Source organism: Dipodomys spectabilis, unplaced genomic scaffold, assembly GCF_019054845.1.
Source record: "Dipodomys spectabilis isolate Male_0828 unplaced genomic scaffold, ASM1905484v1 ptg000436l, whole genome shotgun sequence".
NCBI classification, from domain to species: Eukaryota; Metazoa; Chordata; class Mammalia; order Rodentia; family Heteromyidae; genus Dipodomys; species Dipodomys spectabilis.
Window position 1 is genome coordinate 1,628,244 of NW_024871113.1, and position 20,338 is coordinate 1,648,581.

The 20,338-nt window shown below is 37.3% G+C and overlaps 1 protein-coding gene across 1 annotated transcript in view; it reads right to left on the minus strand.

The window, feature by feature from the left end:
- Wdfy3 (WD repeat and FYVE domain containing 3) overlaps window positions 1–20,338 on the minus strand; it is a 265,342-nt gene that overhangs the window by 163,904 nt on the left and 81,100 nt on the right. Inside the window, exon 3 of the mRNA XM_042668429.1 lies at window positions 10,872–11,082. Coding sequence (XP_042524363.1) covers window positions 10,872–11,051 — 180 coding nt within the window. The 5' untranslated portion in view covers window positions 11,052–11,082. The remainder of the gene's footprint in view (window positions 1–10,871; window positions 11,083–20,338) is intronic.

Sequence of the window (20,338 nt, forward strand, 5' to 3'; positions counted from 1 at the left end):
TTGACATGCCATGTAAATCTCATAAAATCCCATATAATAGGAAGTATTTAGTAGCATTGTTTTACACACAAAGAAATAAAGGGTTAAGAAAGATAATTTAAGCCAAGATTTGGTGGATAACAACTTTAAAATGATTCCAAGCCCGTCTCTTTATTACTCAGTACTATATTTTCTCTGACTCTTCATGAACCAATCAATGTAACTTTTCATAGTGCTCACTTTTACAGATGAATAACAGAATTGGCTAATGTGTAAAAAAGTCATTTTGACAGGATGGTTTTTTCTTAGCAGTGATAGGGGTGAAACTGAAGTTCTCGCACGCCGTAGGAAAATGATTCATTATATTCATATTCCCTCCAGACCCTGAAAAGACTCATCTTAATATCCACCTGAACAGAATTTCTGGTATTCCCCCCTCCACTAAATACTTTGTGGAAAACATATTAATAGTGATATATAATCATAGGTATTAAAACAGAAGTATGAGTATGTGATTGAATGTTTGATGCTACTCAGTAAAAATTAGATATGACCACTGATTGACCATGATTACTGATCATGGTAAATGAAACAAAAATAAAATTATGGCTTTGAATATTTGACTGAGTAATAATGTTAAAATGTTAACAATGATGGAGGAATAGATCAAGAACATGTGGTACCTACACACACACACACACACACACACACACACACACAATGGAATTTTACTCATCCATTCGAAAAAAAATCACACCATTTATAAAGAAATGGCAAGACTTGGAAAAAATTTTATAGTAAGTCAAGTCCACAGAGACAAAAGGACACAGGTTTTCCCTTCTATGTGGAAGCAAGATTTAGCTTAATTAAATAAGATTTAACTTATTAAATAAGTTGGGAGATACATAATTGCATACAAATGTATTAACTGAAATATGGTAGATTCGAGGGAGAACTCACATAGTGTAATTCCTTAGAAATGCAAAGTTCAGCAAAATAAAATACCAGGAAGTAGGAACTCAAAAGGGGTGAAGTAGAATCAAGGGAAAAAGAGGAGGTAAGAGGGGAGAATGCAGTCATGAATCCAATATATATTCTACAAAATTAAGAAGATAATTGACTAAACAACTTTAACAACTGAACAAAAAAATCATAATCGGATCAAACAGGATTCATTTCAAGGATGCAAAGCTTGTTCAACATACACAAATCAATTACTATAATTCATCACATCAACAAGAGCAAGATAAGAATAAGGATAAGGATTATTTCAACAGATGCAGAAAAAAGCATTTGACAAGATCCAACACCCCTTTATGATGAAAGCTCTGGAAAAACGAGCAATCCATGGAACTTTCCTCAATATAATAATGGCTGTGTATGACAAACTTACAGCCAGCATTATTCTTAACAGCAAAAGCTAAAGTCATTTCCTCTAAATTCAGGAACAAGACAAGGATGTCCCCTCTCTCCACTCCTCTTCAATTTAGTATTAGAATGCCTAGCTACAGCAATAAGAAAAGATGCAAACATAAAGGGGATCCAAACAGGGAAAGCTAAAGTAAAACTCTTGCTCTTTGCAGATGACATGATCTTGTATTTAAAGAACCTCATGGACTACAATCCCAAATTACTCAAGCTGATCTGAAACTCTGGCAAAAGAGCAGGGTATAAACTTAACCCTCAAAAATCAATAGCTTTTTGGTATGCCAAGAATGAGAAGAGTGCAGCTAAAATCAGGAAAGCAACTCCTTTTGTAATAGCCCCACAAAAAATAAAATACCTAGGAGTTAACTAAAGAAGTGAAGGACTTCTATGATGAAAATTGTAAAAACCTGAAAAGGGAAATCAAAGCAGAACCAAGGAAGCGGAAAAACCTCCCATGTTCCTGGATTAGAAAGGTCAACATTGTAAAAATGACAATACTTCCAATGACTATCTACAAATTCAATGTGCTATCTATCAACATCCCAACCTCATTCTTCAAGAAAATAGAAAATTCATATGGAACAATAAAAGACCCCGAATAGCAAAAACAATCCTTAGCAGAAAGAACAGTGCTGGCGGAATATCAATACCAAATTTCAAACTCTACTACAAAGCCATAGTAATCAAAACAGCTTGGTACTGGCACAAGAACAGACCTGAGAACCAATGGAATAGAACTGAAGACCCAGAAATGAACCAGCAGACCTATGGCCACCTAATTTTTGATAAGAGAGCTAAAAAAATAGAATGGAAGACAGCCTCTTCAGTAAATGGTGCTGGCAAAATTGGTTAAATACCTGTAGAAAACTAAAGCTAGATCCGTATATATCACCTTGCACCAGAATCAACTCTAAATGGATCAAAGACTTCCAAGTCAAAGCAGAAACTCTGAAAACATTACAGGAAGAATAGAAGAAACTCTAGGGCTCCTTGGCACAAGCCAAAATTTTCTTAATAAAGACTCAGAAACACAACAAATCAAAGAAAGGTTGGGCAAATGGGATTGCATGAAGAGCTTCTGCATGGCAAAGGACATAGCTAGCAAGATCAACAGAAAGCCCAATGATCGGGAGATTTCACTAGCTATACAACAGACAAGAGCCTCATATCTAAATTATGCTCAAAATTCAAAAAATTAAATCCCCCAATAACAAATCCTCAAAGAAACAACTGCCTGATTAATAACTGGGCTAAAGACTTAAAGAAAGACTTTTCTGAAGAGGAAGTACGAATGGCCAATAGACACATGAAGAAATGCTCAATTTCTCTAGCCATAAAATAAATGCAAATCAAGACAACATTGAGATTCTACCTCATCCTACGTAGAATGGCTAGAATCAAGAAATCTAATAACAACAGATGCTGGAGGGGATATGGCCAAAAGGGAACCCTACTGCATTGTTGGTGGGAGTGAAAACTTGTTCAACCACTTTGGAAAGCAGTATGGAGGTTCCTCAAAAGACTCCACATAGAGCTCCCCTATGACCCAGCAATCACACTTTTGAGCATTTACCCAAATGATCACAAATAAGGTCACACTAAAGCTACCAGTACAAATATGTTTATCACAGCATTATTCACCATTGCTAAGATATGGAACCAAGCCAGGAGGCCCCTCAGTAGATGAATCAAGAAAATGTGGTGTACACACACACACACACACACACACACACACACACACACACACACACACACACACACACACACACACACACACACACACACACACACACACACACACAAAATGGAATTCTATGCCTCCAACAGAAAGAATGACACTGCCCCATTTGTTAGGAAATGGAAAGACTTCGAAAAAATTATATTAAGTGAAGTAAGCCAGACCCAAAGAAACATAGGTCCCATGATTTTCCTTATTTGTAATAATTAGTATACATCTAGGATAATCTTACCCGACAAGCAGAAAAGCTCAAAAGCTATGTACATAAGACCATATAAGATGATGCTAAGCGAAATGAACCCCAAGATAGGGACACAAGAGGTTTTATCATTGTCCCTGTTGTTTTTAATGTACTATGTGATTTTATTTTGTTTGTTTCTTTTATATGTTCTTCCCCTATGGTATAACCCCTGTTGTCACTGTATTTGATTCCAGTGCCCTGCATCTTGTATATACATTTTTCTAATTTGGAGAAGGGAAGGGAAATAACAAAATGCTAAAACAAGGATACAGGTTGACCCACTGTATCAATGAGATATACAAGACATGTTGAAAATGAACTTCACAACTTGGGGGATGGGGAAGAAGTTGGGAAGGTGGGGAGGAAAGGGATGGTAGGGGAAAAACAAAAAAGGGAGTAATAATGCTCGATAGGAAATGGACTCATTAACTTACTCCTATAACTGTAACCCCTCTGTACAGTATGTTTACAATAAAAATATATATGAAAGAAAGAAGATGAGTGAAGGGTAGATAAAGGATGGATGGGGGAGAATGTTGAAAGGGTTGAGACACTGATGAAGATGTATTCATAAATTGCTTTGTTAAATGGCAACTCCTTTTAGAGCCACTTAAAAATAATTTAAAAAATAGTGATAAAAAGAAAAAAGTTAACAATGAGGTTGGCACACCTATACTTCCAGCTCTCAGAAAGCTGAGACAGGAGAATTCTGAGTTTGGCGCTACTCTGGGACTCACAGTGAGATCATCTCAAGAAAACAAAAAAGATGTAATTATGTTATTTCATACTGTACAGCAGCTAAAATTTCTTACCAGTGATTACAAATAATTAGGGAAACACTTCTACTTCTTTTGGTTGCTCTTTCTAAGGACCACTAACTGTAAGGAGGAGAGACAGAATAATGCCTGCCTGGGTGTCCGTCCTACCCTCCTGTGCCAGGCCTGTCACTCCACTCCACTGCTCTGGCTGTGGTATCTGGTTCTGCCAGTGATAGGAAGTAAACAGCACTTTTTCAAGACTGAATGCAAGCAGTCCTTTCAGTAGCAACTTTATTGGTATTATATAATATCTGAAACTCATTTGGGTCTAAACTTAGACATCTCATTCTAAAACCATCAATTTTTAAAAATGATATTTATAAAAGATTGTAGTCTACTTAGACGTTTCTCAAATATAAATTGGAAATATGTTCAAAAAACAAGAGGATTTTCTTGAAGATATAGTTAGAAAAACTGCATTTCCAACTATACAATAATATATGATTCAGTAACATAACTAACAATGGCATTTATGAATTTTTGGACAACTAAAAGGCTATTCATTTTGAACAGTTTAAATCAAGTATTTTCTCAGTGAGCATTTGTTCTTGGACATTAAGGTCCATTATGTTTTGGAGTGTTGAACAAGTATTATTCAGCTATTCTCGGACTCCTCTAATATTTCCCTTGGAGAGAATGAGGGAAAGGGGGAACAGCCGCTGCCCTGTAGGAAGGTGATGAAGACCACAGGAGGCATTCAAGAATCCAGAATGAAAGCTGACCCAGAAAATGGTACCGAACACATGTCATGCCTCTCAAGGCAAAAAGCAAAAACCACACATTGAAATAGCACTAGGAAGCTTCCTTTCAGAAACCATGCTGTGGAGAAAAATCCATGCCTAATGAGAAATGATATGAAAGAGTAATATAGTCTTGTTAGTGCCCAGCCAATAAATATTTATGGATTTTTATTGGTCATATAACTTCCTAATTTTTCATAAGTTGAGAGTCTACTGATGGGCTGGAGTGTAATTCACTTGTAAAGCACTCGCTCAGTAAGTAAGAAAGACAATCTGGGTTCCATCCACAGCACAATTAAAAAAAAATTTTAATATACTAAATCTGAGATGTTGCTCAGTTGTAGATCACACACTATGTGTGAAGCCCTGGGTTCAATTCCCAGTACCACCAATAAAAGTTACTGAATCTTTATGATAGTCACAGAGATCTAAGGCAATGTATACATAAGTACTTTTAAGCAACTAATTAAAAATTTTCAACTCAAATAAACATTCATAGTTAATGTACTTATTTGTAACAGCATAGAACGCAAAAAAACTAAGAGAACTGAGTCAGTCTAAGAATAATCATTAAAGCATCTCAGATCAACTTTTATAAAAATAACAATATAAATATTACTAAGATTCCCCTAGCTCAAGATTCACATAAGTGACCTTTGAAGCCAGACAGGTAAAACAAATCAGGATGCAAATGAACACTTCACATTAAAAGCTGAGAACAGGGCCAAGAGAACAATTCTGTGGTAGACTGCTTGCCTCCATGAAGGAGGCTTTGGGTTTTATCAAAATAAAAATTTGAAAACAATTCTCTTAACTTCTCTAAACGTATTAATTTTTAGGTGTTTTTAAGTTGAAGAGAAAGGAATCATCGAAATTACATAGTACGTAAAAATACATAATGATACTTTTTTTTTGGAGGGGGGTTGGTCATGGGGCTTGAACTCTGGGCCTGGGCACTATCCCTCAGCATTTCAGCTGAAGGCTAGCGTTCTACCACTTGAGCCACAGCGCCACTTCCAGTTTTCTGGTGGTTTACTGGAGATAAGAGTCTCATGGAATTTCCTGCCCAGGCTGGCTTTGAACCGAGATCCTCAGATCTCAGCCTCCTGAGTAGCTAGGATTACAGGCATGAGCCACCGGCACACGGCTCATGACACTTTTTTTAAAAAGATTTAAAAACTAAACAGAATAGCAACTATAAGAGATAGGGAGAATGAGGACAGAGGTTACATTGACCAAGATTCATTGTATTCATATAGTGCTCTTTGAATGGTAAATAACTCACTTGTACAACTACTGGAAGCCAGGTGCTGGAGGCTCACTTCTGTAATCCTAGCTGCTTAGGAGGCTAAGATCTGAGAGATTCTTGGTTCAAAGCCAGCCCAGGCAGGAAAGTCCATAGACCCTTATCTCTAATAAAATGTCAGAAGTTGTTGAGCACCAATGGCTCACAGCTACTCAGGAGGATAAAATCCAAGGATCATAATTTGAAGCCAGCATAGGCAAGAAAATCCATGAGACTTTATCTCCAATTAACTACCAGAAACCCAGAAGTGATGCTGTGACTCTTAGTAGTAGAGTGCTAGCCTTGAGCCAATGAGCTCAGGGACAGTCCTTGGGCCTTGACAGTACTGACACTCAGGTACACAAACACACACACATACACATACATATACACACATGTGTACGCACACACATTCTTCTCAAAACAACAAACAAACAAGCAAAAAAACCTGAAAAAAATTCTAGAAACACTTCTTTTTAAACACTGTTAGCCCCTTCCTCATTTTCTCCTGCTTACCATTCCCCACTATCCAGCCCCCCCCCAAGTTGTAAAGTTCATTTCCAACATTATATCTAGTGAGTATCATTGTTGCATTAGTTCATCCTTTGTCCTGCAGTTTCTGTGATTCCTTTCCCCTTCCACAGATCAGATAAGTTCATATATGAGACAAAGGGTACAGAAAACTAAAACAGAAAAAATAGAAATAACTGCATACAGCATATAATAAGAACCTCTTGTTTCCAAAATGTACTCATTACCTTCCTACATAACTATAACCCCCTATTCATCGTCTTTACAATAAATTTTTAAAAATAAATAAAAGCTAAAAAAATTCTAGAAGCCGGGTGCTGTTGGCTCACGCCTATAATCCTAGCTACTCAGGAGGCTGAGATCTGAGGATCGCGGTTCAAAGCCAGCCAGGGCAGGAGAGACCGTGAGACTCCTATCTCCAATAAACCACCAGAAAACCGGAAGTGGCGCTGTAGCTCAAGTGGTAGAGCACTCGCCTTGAGCTGAAGAGCTGAGGGACAGCGCCCAGGCCCAGAGTTCAAGCCCCACGACCGACAAAAAAAAAATTCTAGAAACAATTCCAATAAAAACTGACTGATATAAACACAATTTAAAATAGTATCCTGTTCAGTTTTGTCTGCTTTTAGGTTACTTTAAACCTTTTCTTACCCTCCTTCATACTCTTATTCTATCATCTCTCCCATGTCAACTAAGTCTTCCTCCTTCCACTCAGCCATGTTCTTGATTGTCCAGCAAAACCTCAGTCCCAATAAATTGGGCATATCCCTTTTCTACTTCCATAACAGCACTGTTTGGTGAAGATCAAGAACAAATTTATCACCTCAGTGATAAATTAGATTCTCAATGCTCATCAGCTCTTCTATTCTTCTTCAACTCTTTTTCTCTCTCCTTTTATACAAATCCTAAACTATCAAAACTTCCAACTAGATATGGAGTCTCATATCTGTAATCCTAGTTACTCAAGGGGCAAATATCAGAAGGCCCATGGTTTGAGGCCAGTTTGGTCAAAATACATGCAAGACCTCATCTCAATCAATAGCAATGTGTGGTATACACCTGCCAGTCCAGCAATTTGGAGAGCCTAAATAGAAAGATTAAGTCCAGTCTGGCCCCAAGCAAAAAGTGAGATACTATTCAAAAAAATAATGTGAACAAAAAGGGCTGAAGATGTGGCTCATCTACAGCACCTGCCTAGTAAGCATAAGGCCAACTCCTTATCCCTAAATTTCTTCAAGTTTCTTGTGCCATCTACTTACTCCAGATCATTAAGAGGGTGTCATCGATTGATGTTAACATGAATCAAAGATCAAGATCTTCCCCCAGTACCTAGCAGTACTACAAATATATTTCCATATTCAGTGCAAGCCATTCCCACAGGATGAGCTGAATGCTTTTCTCCTTTCCACAGCTCACTTGTCCACCTATAATTAGGACTCCATTCCCCCTCATCCCTTTGTCTAATTTTCTCCTCAAACAAAGTTCTCTTATTTAATGGTTTCTTTTTTTCATTTTAGAGGCATGCTTGAATCCTCTCCCATCTTTAAAAACAAAACATCACACACACACACACACACACACACACACACACACACACACACACACACACACACACACACACACACACACACACACACACACACACACACACACACACACACACACACACACACACACACACACACACACACACACACACACACACACACACACACACACACACACCAGCCCCTAGCTTGGCTATGCTTGCCCCAGACACTCATGTTCTGGAAGGCTTATTCCCCAGTGTGGTGCTGTTGAGGTGGTGGAAGCCCAAGAGGTGGGATCTAAAGGAAGGTAATCATGTCACAGTGCCTATTCCCTCATGAATGCATTAATGCTGTCTTTTTGAGAGTGGATCAGATCTCATCAGAGTGGACTAGTTTTTAGAACAGAGTGTTTTTATCAAGTGAGGTAACTACATGTACTTTGGCTCCTTCTGTCCCCAGCTCCTTCCCTTTTAGCCTTTCCATCATGCTGTGACATACCTGGGGTGGCTTTTCAAGGTCAGCACTTAGATTCTGTCTATAACTTCCAACCTCTTTTGTTTATAAAGTATTTAACCTCAAGTATTTTGTTATATAGCAGCACCAAACAGGCTAAGACAATCTCATCTATCCTGTTTGTTCTACTTTATTTCAAACTGTCCTAAGTTTAATAAAAACCACTGCCTCCTTTCATGTCCCATCCACTGTTTTCTAGCTAATCCAATCTAGAGATTTCCTAACTGACAAACCTTAAGAATATTTTTTGGTCCTCATCTTTCTGACTCTCTCTATTGTACATAATGGTGTTGACTATTCTTTTCCCGAAACTTTCTCTCTCCAGTTCTTTAACATCAACTCTCCTGATTATTTCTGTTCTATCACTGAGCCTTCTGTTCTGTACAGCTTCCCCTCTCTCTTTTAGCATGCATATTCTTCAAGTCTTATCTCTAAACTGCTGCTTTCCTCACCTGGCACTATAAGCATGAGTAACGTCTTCTGCCCTTTGAAGGTTTCAACTACAATCTTTCAGTTAGTTTTAACAGATTCATTCAGTCTACTTGTTTACGCACATTGTCATATGCACATGATGACCTATGCTGTACTATGCATAAAGATGAGATGCAGCTTCTGATGCTGTAAAGCTGAAGAATCATGAGGTTCTGTTGGGAATGATATAAACACAGGAACAGATACACAGTAAGAACAAATGGAGGGACAAGGGTGATTCCTGTAGCCCCACAGCAGATATTTGTTTAGGAGTCTGTGGGGATCAAGGAATCGGGGAAAAAGTCTTCTTTAAGAATGTAATGGTTCCAGGTGCCTATAATCCTAGCTACACAGTAGGCTGAGATCTGAAGATCTAGATTTGAAGCCAGCCTGGGCAGAAAAGTCCCAGAAGACTCATCTCCAATTAACCGGAAGTGGCACTGTGGCTCAAGTGGTAGAATGCTAGCCATCAGCACAAAGAGAAAGTGCGCAGGGAAAGTGTACAGGCCCTGCGTTCAAGCCCTTAAATCAACAAAAAGAAAATAAAAAGAATGTGATGGATTCTTGAAACCACAAAAGATAATCAATGGCCCGAAATTAGGGATAAATGGAGACTAGATAGTAAAATTAAAGCATAAATCACGACAAAAGCCAACCTGAAATGATTATTAGGCATCCAGGAAGTAGAGCTTGCATTAAGGAGGACAAGGTAGAAATGAGTAGGCAACCATGCCAGGTATGCATGCCCTATTCTAAGCTAAAACTGGATAAAGCAGTTTCGAAAGTAAGAGCAGAAGGCCTCCAGAAAAGACTGTCTCCATTTCTAATTTGGAAAAATTAATGATTATTTTCATTAGTAGCTAAGAAAAGTTTAGGGGGAAGATTCAGTGAGGGGCACTGGTTCTGAATTACTCGTGTGTGTCTGTGGGGATATGGGAATGGACAGATGAGAACACATATTTTAGGTACCCTTTGCCTAAAAAGCTGTAGTTGAAAGGCAAGGGAGAGAACTAAGAAAAAAAGAAGAGAGAAGAGAAAAAGGAGGTGATACAAGAGGGGACATGGGGAGAAAATCTGAAACTGAAGCAGTTCTGTAATGGTGGAATATAATAGCAATAAATGCAAAGGCCAAGCATGAGTAATATTTATACCACAGTCAGGAGACTGGGCACTGAGTGCTGTTTACACAAATGGCAAAACGATAGAGAAGACAAGAAGAGCAGTGCATATGAGGCATGTAAGGATGTACGCTAAGGTCTGTAAAGAAAAAGTCAAACCTTGAGTTCTCATATTTCTCAGTAGGAAGTCAATTAAAAGGGAATAATGAGGAAACAAGTAAAAATGCGTTGTTTAAAAGGTTTTGCGGCAGCAGCAATTAGTTGTGAAGAGCAGTAGGGTTCCTACACGCCTGTGGAACTACTTGACTTTTTAACACGTACCACCATGTGTGGATTATAGCAAATACTTTTTTAAATGAATGAACACATTTAGCTTGAAAAAAAAAAATCTAATTCATCCTCATTTTGCATCTGTAACCAGTTATTTAGATTCCTTTGGGACCACCAATCCTAGATGGCATGTGTGGGGCATCCTGGACTTACCCTGTTAAATACTGGCAGCATCATGTACAGCTTCTCCTCTTGTTCCTTCTGAGTCATGTGTCGAGGAGGATGGCACAACTCAGTGAAGAGCCGCCTCAGGTGCATCAGTCCCAGAGCATTGTCCTGTGGGCTGCACTCCTCCTGCCTCGGCCGCCCCATGATCCTCTTCACCATGTTCATCTTGGCTGATTGGTGATAAACACTTCTAGTTCTGTAGGAGGATGTGAAGGCATGAGGAGTCAAAATGCTATCACCTTGACTAGGTCAAGCATACATGCAAGAGCTTATCAACAGTTCTAAACATAGACAAGTCTGTCTACTTCTTTAAACAGAAAAGTGAGAGCCAAACCTCCTTGACTGCCAAATTACAAATTGTAGAACTTAAAAAGCTCCTACTAATGTTACTAGATTGATATAAAATAGAAAGCATTAGTGGGAAAGTAATGAAATGTTTCTAATTAAGTTAACAGATAAAAAAATTCAACTAATAAGATCCAAAATCTTACTAGTATTTGCTTATAATAGTTAAGTATACATATAAAGAAGAAAAAAGTTTTCCCAAACTTCAAAACATCCCAAAACAAAAAAAAAAAACCCTCAAAAGTTTTCTTATTTAAATTTTTTATTGTGAAAATACCATACAGAGGGGTGACAATTACATGGGCAAGGTAATGAGTACATTTCTTATCAAGCATTGTTGTCTCCTCCTCCTCTGTTTCCCCTTCACATCCCTTCCCATTTCCCTCCCTTATTTAAATTTTTATAGATGATTGATTACATGTTGAATATGTAATAAGAAAAGAAAATTTTAAAAGAAAAACCTTTTGAATATGAAATGTTTGGTATAGTTTGAATCCATGTAAATTAAATGATATCATAATACATCATAGAAATAGTCAACAATAAAACATAGAAACAACAACAAAAAAGACCACTTGTTCAAACTGTAGTTTGAAATCTTTTGTTACTTCATTTACAACTTAAACAGCTTCTAAAGGAAATAGCTTAGGAGATGCTGAATCTCACATGGTAAGGATAGCTACTGTGCCCAGAAGCATATTAGACAGCAGTGCTTGAGTAAGTAATGAACCATAATATAAAATGCACTCCTGTGGGAGCTTCAGTTGAGAAACTAATCACCAAGTTTAAATATATATGGAATCAACACTACAAGACTTTCAGAAAATAACATTAGCCCTTTTCAACTTGTACCGTGCTAGAAATTAGCTAATTCCGTACACAAAAACAGGATGTCTTACAAAAAGAACCAGGAAGGCTGAGAAAGCAAGGCTATAGAGAAGCAGATGAAAAACAATTTGCTTTTTAATCTGTAAAAACCGAAACCAAATCTGAGACTGGTTTTTAGGGTTTTCTTGCATAATCATGTAAGCTAGCATGCCATTTGAGAAATGAAAGACTAATGCAATGAGTATGAATTATTAAATATCTTGTTGCTTTTTAAAACAATAAAACCAAGCTCTCTAAACTATACTTGTCCTTAAGAATTTTGAGTACCAGGTCTAAGTTTATGCACTGGAGCCAGTGACAGGAAAAAAGAAACAATCTGCCTAGAGTTATATTGTTAGACGGTCTGATCTGAGTAACTACTGTGCAAACAGGACTCAAGTATTTGGCTGCAGGAAAGAGAGCTTAGGTATATACACAAAGAAAGGGCTGAGGATAGTTAGCTACAAAATAAAAATCAGTCAGGTACCAGTGGTTCATTATAATTCTAGGTACTAAGGAGACTGAGATGTTGAAGATCTCAGGTCAAAGCCAACCTGGGCAGGAAAGCTCATAAGACTTTTTTTGGGGGGGAGGGGGGAGAGGGGTCAGTCTTGGGGCTTGAACTCAGGGCCTAGGCGCTGTCCCTCAGCTCTTCAGCTCAAGGCTAGTGCTCTACCACTTGAGCCACAGCACCACTTCTGATTTTCTGGTAGTTTATTGGAGATAAGAGCTCATGACCTTTCCTACTCAGACTGGCTTCGAATGGCGATTCTCAGATCTCAGCCTCCTGAGTAGCTAAGATTACAGGTATGAGCCACTGGTGCCAGGCTTCATAAGACTTTTATCTCCAATTAACTACCAAACTAGCCAGAAGTGGAACTGTGGTTCAAGTGGTAAAGGACTGGCCTCAAGTAAAAAACCTCAGGGACAGTGCCTAGGCCCTGAGTTCATGCCCTAGGACCAGCACCAAAAGAAAAAAAATGTGTTCAATTTAAAGCTATCCGAAGTCCAACATGCTCATTGTTTGAAATGTATTTTAACATATTCATATATACGTATGCACACACAAATATCACACACATTATATATATATATATATATATATATATATATATATATATTTTTTTTTTTTTTTTTTTTTTTCAACAGTGAAAGACACAGACAGGCAGACAGGCAAGCAGGCAGAGTCATGGTCTTCCTATGGTGCTCAGGCTAGCTACTTCCGCTTCTCACATGGCTGGGAATATAAGTGCACAGCACCACTCCTAGCTTGTTTTTTGTTTGTTTGTTTGTTTCTGGTAAAGAATAATACTGTTGAGACTTTGATAAAGATTTTACTGGATCTGTAGATCACTTTAAGTAATAAGGACATCTGAATATTATATCAATCCATGAACATAACCTATAAATTTCCTTCATCCATTTTTTTTTTATAATTTTGTGTATGAGTCTTTTTCACTTCTTTAAGTTTACTTTTAAGAATTAGCTTCTATTTGTTGCTATTGCAAGAGGAATTGTTTCCAATCTTTAAAAAAAGTCCCTAACACAAGAACACATCACTCAAAGTCTCAGAGTGAAAAAAAACCTTACATGAAAATCTGGTCCTTTCAGTCCTGGTACAGGAGCGTCACTAGCTGGCTCATCATACTAATGCATCTATTTTAAATTTCAAAATCCTTAGAAACTTTTGCTCTAGTTAACATGATTATTTAGCATCCAGGAATGATCAGAATATGAAAAGAAATTGTTACATTTTGAGATAATCTATTTTAGTTTTAAAACACAAACAACTATATGACATTCATCAGCTGTAGTGAAAATAATGAACTTTACATTTTTTCATGGCCTTTCCCGGAAGTATAAATATCACAATTACTTTAAGGTGCTAAGCATACCACTCACCTTCAATAAATGTCACTTCTATTCAGAAGTTTTACATAATTATGGATTACTGTGTACACGAATTAGATTTCCTCAGGGTAGGGAAAGGTAAAAGAGAGCATGGGGGTAAAGAGAATAGAAGCAGGAGACAGACAGACAGACAGACAGACAGACACACACACACACACACACACACACACACACACACCCCTAGCATAATGAACCTACCAAACACTATTTGAAATAGGGAGTGGGAGGAATTAAGGAAATAGAGGGGAGCTTGTTCAAAGTATACTATAGGCATCCATGGAATTATTACAAGGAAACTTCTGTACTATTAAGGCATCTTTAAAAAATAATATATACTTTTTTAAACCTAGATTTCTACTTTGTAATACTAAACCCCATCTTTTTCACAAGAAAACAGTGCCAATAGGGAAGTATTTAAATAGCAATGGATAATAACAGCAATAAATCCAGATAATACACTTTAAGCTAATCTTATAAAGCCACTCTAAACTTTCCAGTCTTAAAGACTTTAAATAGTTTCCATTTAAATTTCTGAAGCATAAAGACCAAGTAAATACTCTAGTTTAAAATATATCTGTAAAATAACTGGTGGCCATGAAATGGCCCAACGAAACACTTAAAAATAGATTTTTAAGTAACTTCTTATTTTCAAGAGGGAAGAAATAAATAGCTTGCATAACTAAGGTAAGTCTTACAGTTTCACCAAATTATAACTAATCAAATGATAATTAATCAGGGTTTTGAACTTCTAGTTCAGGCCATTCACTCTGAAACTTCACTCTGCTCTCCTGGCCCTATACAACTTTCAATAGGTATTTACACATGGATAATTACAGTTGATGATAAAATTCTTTTCAGAAGAGAAACAAAGGACAAATTTATTCCTAAAAATAACCAGAAAAAGACAAAGCAACTAACTGTAGCCCTCTATTTAGGACCCAGAATATCTATGCAACTCTTATATAGAACACACAGACTACGCACAGTAAAAGTAGTGCCTAACACACTAGAAATAAAAAAATGCAAATAGAAATAATATAAAATTTTATTTATTAGTTAGGCAAAAACATGATTTGTAAACTATATACAGGTAAATATGAAAAATGAAGATGTATATTGTTGATAAGAAAAGTATCATGCCTACTCTTTCATGTACCAATACATCTTCCAGAAAACTGTAGAAATATACAGATCATAAAAATGTACTACAAAATGGTACTTCTTGTTTGTTTTTTTTGTTTGGATTTTGAGATGGGTCTCCTATGTGGCCTGAGGACTCCAGGCCCAGCTCAAAATTGCTTATAGTAGTGAAACAAGTAGAGCTCATGATGCCTTCTTAGTCTGGAGTAAATCAGTTCTTAAATATTATAATCCATACACCAATATGACAGGGTAAACAAAAAAGGAAAACAATGTAGAATGCAAAATTAAAAAGTTACTATGCCACTCGCTACCTTATACAGTGAACTTCTGGCCAGTAGGCTATATAAGGCCTATGAAATCATTTGCTCTGGTCTTGTTCCTGCCAAAGCCAGAAAGTGAATAAATCTAGAAGCTTTTTCATAGCAACATAAACATGCTGCCAAATGGCCGTTGGCATAAAAAGGTTCCCCACCCCTGCAAGGGAACAAACCTAAAAATTACAATGGATTTCTCATTCAAAACATGAGACCAAGGAGAAAATGACTGAAATATTTAAAGTGTTAGAAAAAAACAAGAAGAATAAGTCAAGCGTAGTGGTATACATCTGTCATCCTAGTTACTTGGAAGGCAGAAGCAGGAGGACAAGGAGTTCAAGGCCAAAAAAGGCACTTATTTTTAAGACTCTGTCTCAAAAACAAAATAAAAAACAATAGGGAAGGGGATATGGCATTCGTTGGGAAGCCTTAAGTTCAATTTTCAGTGTGGCCAAAAAAAAAAAAAAAAACAAGGAAGAAGAAGGAAAAAGGAAGAAGAAAGAGAAGGAGGAAGGGGAGGGGGAGGAAAGGGAAGGGAGGGGGAAGAAAGAGGGGAAGAGAAGGAAGGATAGGAAAAAGAAGAGGAAGGGAGGAAAAGGAAAATTAATATAAAGAGGGAAGGGAAGGGAAAGAGGAAAAGGAAGAGTGACAGAAAAGGAAAAAAGAAAGGAAGAAAATAAGGGAGGAAGAGAAGGGAAGGAAAGAACACCCCTACCTACCCCCGCCACCAGCCTATGCCACTAAATTCACTGGACATCGAATTCACTGAAATTCTATATCCAACGAAATTGTCCTTCAAAAGTAAAGGAAGCATTAAAAACCTCCAAAGAAAATAAAAACCTGAGAGCATTTACTGGGAGAGCTCCCCAAGAAATGTTAAAAGTTCTTCAGAGAGAAGGAAAATAACATAGATCATAAAATTTTATCTCCTTTAAAGGAAGAACACTGCAGAACAAATAAAACTAAAGTCAGTGATAGATCAATTAACTATTAATTGATCCAAAGAATATAAAGAAGGATACAAAAGGATATAAAAGAACCAGATGCCAATGTCTCATACTTGTAACAATAGTTACTAGAGAGACAGAGATCTGAGGATTGCATTTCAAAGCTAGCCAAGGCAGAAAAGTTAAGGAGACTCTCCAACTAAACATCCTGCTTCCCTCACAAAAACCCCAAAATAGAGCTCTGATTAAAGTGGTAGAGTGCTACCCTTGAGCAAAATAACTAAGGGCTAGTGATCAGGCTCTACATTCAAGCCTTCAGATCAGCTCCCCCACCTCTGTCCTGACACACATACATCACTTATTAATAAGCTTTATGCCCAAACAATGTCAAAGAATGGGAAGGAGAAACTAGGAATACTATTATAATATACATGCACTATACCTTAGAAAAAGTACATAAAGATAAGCTAAAAATTTATGTTAGGAACCATAAGGCAACCACTCAATTTTGAAAATAATTTTCCATTTATATGCTAAGAAGAAATAAAAGTAAAATATATAAAATGCTCTATGAAATATGCTGGAAATGATCTATACAACGGGGTAGGGGAGTTAGGGGAGGGGAAAGTGAGAGAAAAATGAGGGAGAGGGAAACAAGTTTGACAAGAAATGTATTTACTGGGCTGGGAAGGTGGCTCAGTGGTAGAACGTTTGCCTTGCATATCTGAGGCCCTGGGTTCGATTCCTCAGCACCACATAAGCAAAAAGAAAAAAGCCGGAAATGGCGCTGTGGCTCAAGTGGTAGAGCGCTAGCCTTGAGCTGAAGAGCTGAAGGACAGCACCCAGGCCCAGAGTTCAGGCCCCACGACCGGACTCATAAAAGAAAAAAAAAAAGAAAAGAAAAGAAATGTATTTACTATCTTACTTATATAACTGTAACTCCTCTGTACATGACCTTGACAATAAAATTTTTAAAACAAATAAAATCATCTCAAATGTAAAATATAAAATGCTCTATGAAAATGCTAGAAGGCAAAAAAGAGAGGGGCAATAAAAATGCAAGGAATGTTAAACAGTTAAAACCCTGACAAATATTCATCCAACTATAACTGTAATCACTTTATATGTGAACAACCTATAGTTATCCAAGAAAACCTGTTAGAATAATTTACAAAATGGGCCACATACATCATTTATAAGAAGTTAACTTAAAATATTAATAACTAGAAGGATTACAATCTAAAGGATGAGCCAGCCACCACCAGCACCTCATGCCTGTATAACCTTAAGCCACTCAAGAGGCTGAGATCTGAGGATTGTAGTTCAAAGCCAGCCCAGGCAGGAAAGTCTGTGAGTCTCTTATCTCCAATAAACTATCAAAAAACCATAAGTGGAGCTATGACTCAAATAATAGAGTAGTAGCTTGGAGCAAAAGAAGCTCAGGGGCAGTGCCCAGCTCCAAGTTCAAATCCCAGAACCGACATTAAAAAAAAAAAATGTTAAGAAATGGAGATGTATCCAATTGTAACTCTAATAAAAAAATGACAGAGTACCTGCATCAATTTCATATAATACAATCTTTATAGGGATAAGAAGGGTTATTGTACACTATCACAAAGTCATAGACTAACAAAATAGAAATAATAAACCTTAATGTCCCTACATCTAATAAGTATGCCAAAATACATGAAAAACTGATGAAAACTAATGGGAGAAAGAAACAACTCCACTATCGAAGTTGGTAACTTTATCAGCCCTCAACCAGTAATTGATAGGAGGAAGTCAATAGACTTGGTTCACATGAAGAGGACTACCAATCAATTGAATCAACAGCTGACATTTATTGAGCACTCTTGTCAACAGCAGAACACACATTCTCATGTGAATCAGTGCCTAAGCCAGACCATGTTCTGGGCCATAAACACAACTTAATACATTAAAAAAAAAAAAACTGAAGCCACAATGGAATCTCAAGTCAATGACAGAAGGACAGTTAGAAAAGCATCAGATATTCCGATATTAAACAACATACTTCAAAGTAAAAAATTACCAAGAGACATTTTAAAACACAGTGGAGAAAACGAAAATACAACTTATCAAAAATGTATGGAATGCAGTCAAAACGGTTCTTAGAAATCTGTAACACTAAAATGCTTCTCTTACTAAAGAAGAAAAATCTACACTTACACCATAGAAACCAGAGAAAGAAGAACAGCATGAGCATAAAGTAAGCAGAAGGATAAAAATAAAAATTAGGGCAAAACTCAATGAGATTAAAAAATAGGAAGGGATAGAGATGCTCAGTGGTAGAGACCTGCATTCAATATTGCCAAAATAAATAAATACAGAAGACATGAAGCTGTGGTTGGTGTTGCATGACTATAAGGAATACCAACACTGAGGAAACTATGGCAGGAGGATTCCAAGTTCAAAACTAGTTTATACTACAGACAAAAATCTCAAACAAAAGCTACAAATAGGAAAACAACAGAGGAGGAAAAAAAAGAGAAAGAAGAAAGGAAAGAAGGAGGGACGGTGGGGGGGGGGGGGGGGAGGAGGGGGGGAAGGAAGGAAGCAAACAACCACACACATACACACACACAAACCAAAAAACACACACACACACACAAAAATTAGGTTTAGTTTTTTGAAATGGTCAATAAAATTAATCCAAAACTCATATGACTGGTATACCAAGTTACCCTCTGGAAAACAAAGACATCGTAGCTCTTCTTTGATTTCAAACCTGTTTCTAAAAAACAAAACAAAACAAACCATGGATACAACTTAATATCTAAATTATTACACATTCTGCCTCACTTATACTGTCAGCCTTACTTCTTACTAAGCCATCTCTTCTGGTCTAAATTCTACCACAATGAAATGATCCTCCAGCCTTGTCAGGTTCTTGCAGTCCTGTGTGTTAGGTACACTGTTCTCCAAGCAAGCTCTCTCCCCTGCTTTTCCTACCAGCCCCCAAAACACTCAGCACAAAGGTCACTTTCTCAGAGAAGAGGTCCCCAAATCTCCAGGAGGAGCTGGTTGTTTCCTTTTTTAATCCCATAAGGCATACTTTGGTTACAGAAGGTCACAGAACATTCATTCACTGTTAATGTTAAGGCATTGTAGCATGGATGCACAGGCTTTGCAATTAGTTTCCTGAATTCAGTTCCTAGTGGCACCACTTACTAACAAGGTAAACCATAATATACAGTCTTTGGCTATCAGATCTCAGATCTCATCTATAAAAAAAGAAAACAGTGCCCAGGCTGTATTGCAACTCATGCCTGCAATAAAATTGGAGACTGCTTTTGGAGGCCAGCCTGAGCAACAAGTTAATGAGATCCCATCTTAATGATGTGTGATGGTTTTCTCCTGTGAACCCAGCTATATGGTAATCATACGTAGGACTGCAGTCCATAAAACCCTGGATAAAAATAACCTGAAAAGTAATACAAAAAAGGGCTGGGGTGGGATTCAAGTGATAAAGAACCTACCTAGCAAGTGTGTGGCCCTAAGTTAAAACCCAAGTACTGTCAATTAATAACAAGAACTAGGTCCCACTTCATAGTACAGTTTGCAGGGGAAAAAAAAAGATGACTTTTGAAATATGCTTCATTAGAATGTAGCACAAGTGTGCAATAAGTGACAATAACTATTAGTGTTATTCTACTTCATATACACTTACCAATAAAAATGTACTCTCACTAACCTACAATTGCCTTAAATGGTGGGAATCAAATCTTATTCTGGTCTATATCCCTAGTTCCTAGTATGTGATGGTGACCATGCCTTAAAAGGCAAACATCAAGTCACAAACCACATAAGAAGCCACACTAGACATTCTCTAGGTATTCTAACTTCTGGGCCTGCTTGTTTCATAATTCATCATAAAAATTACATATTACAATATTTAATTTTTTAA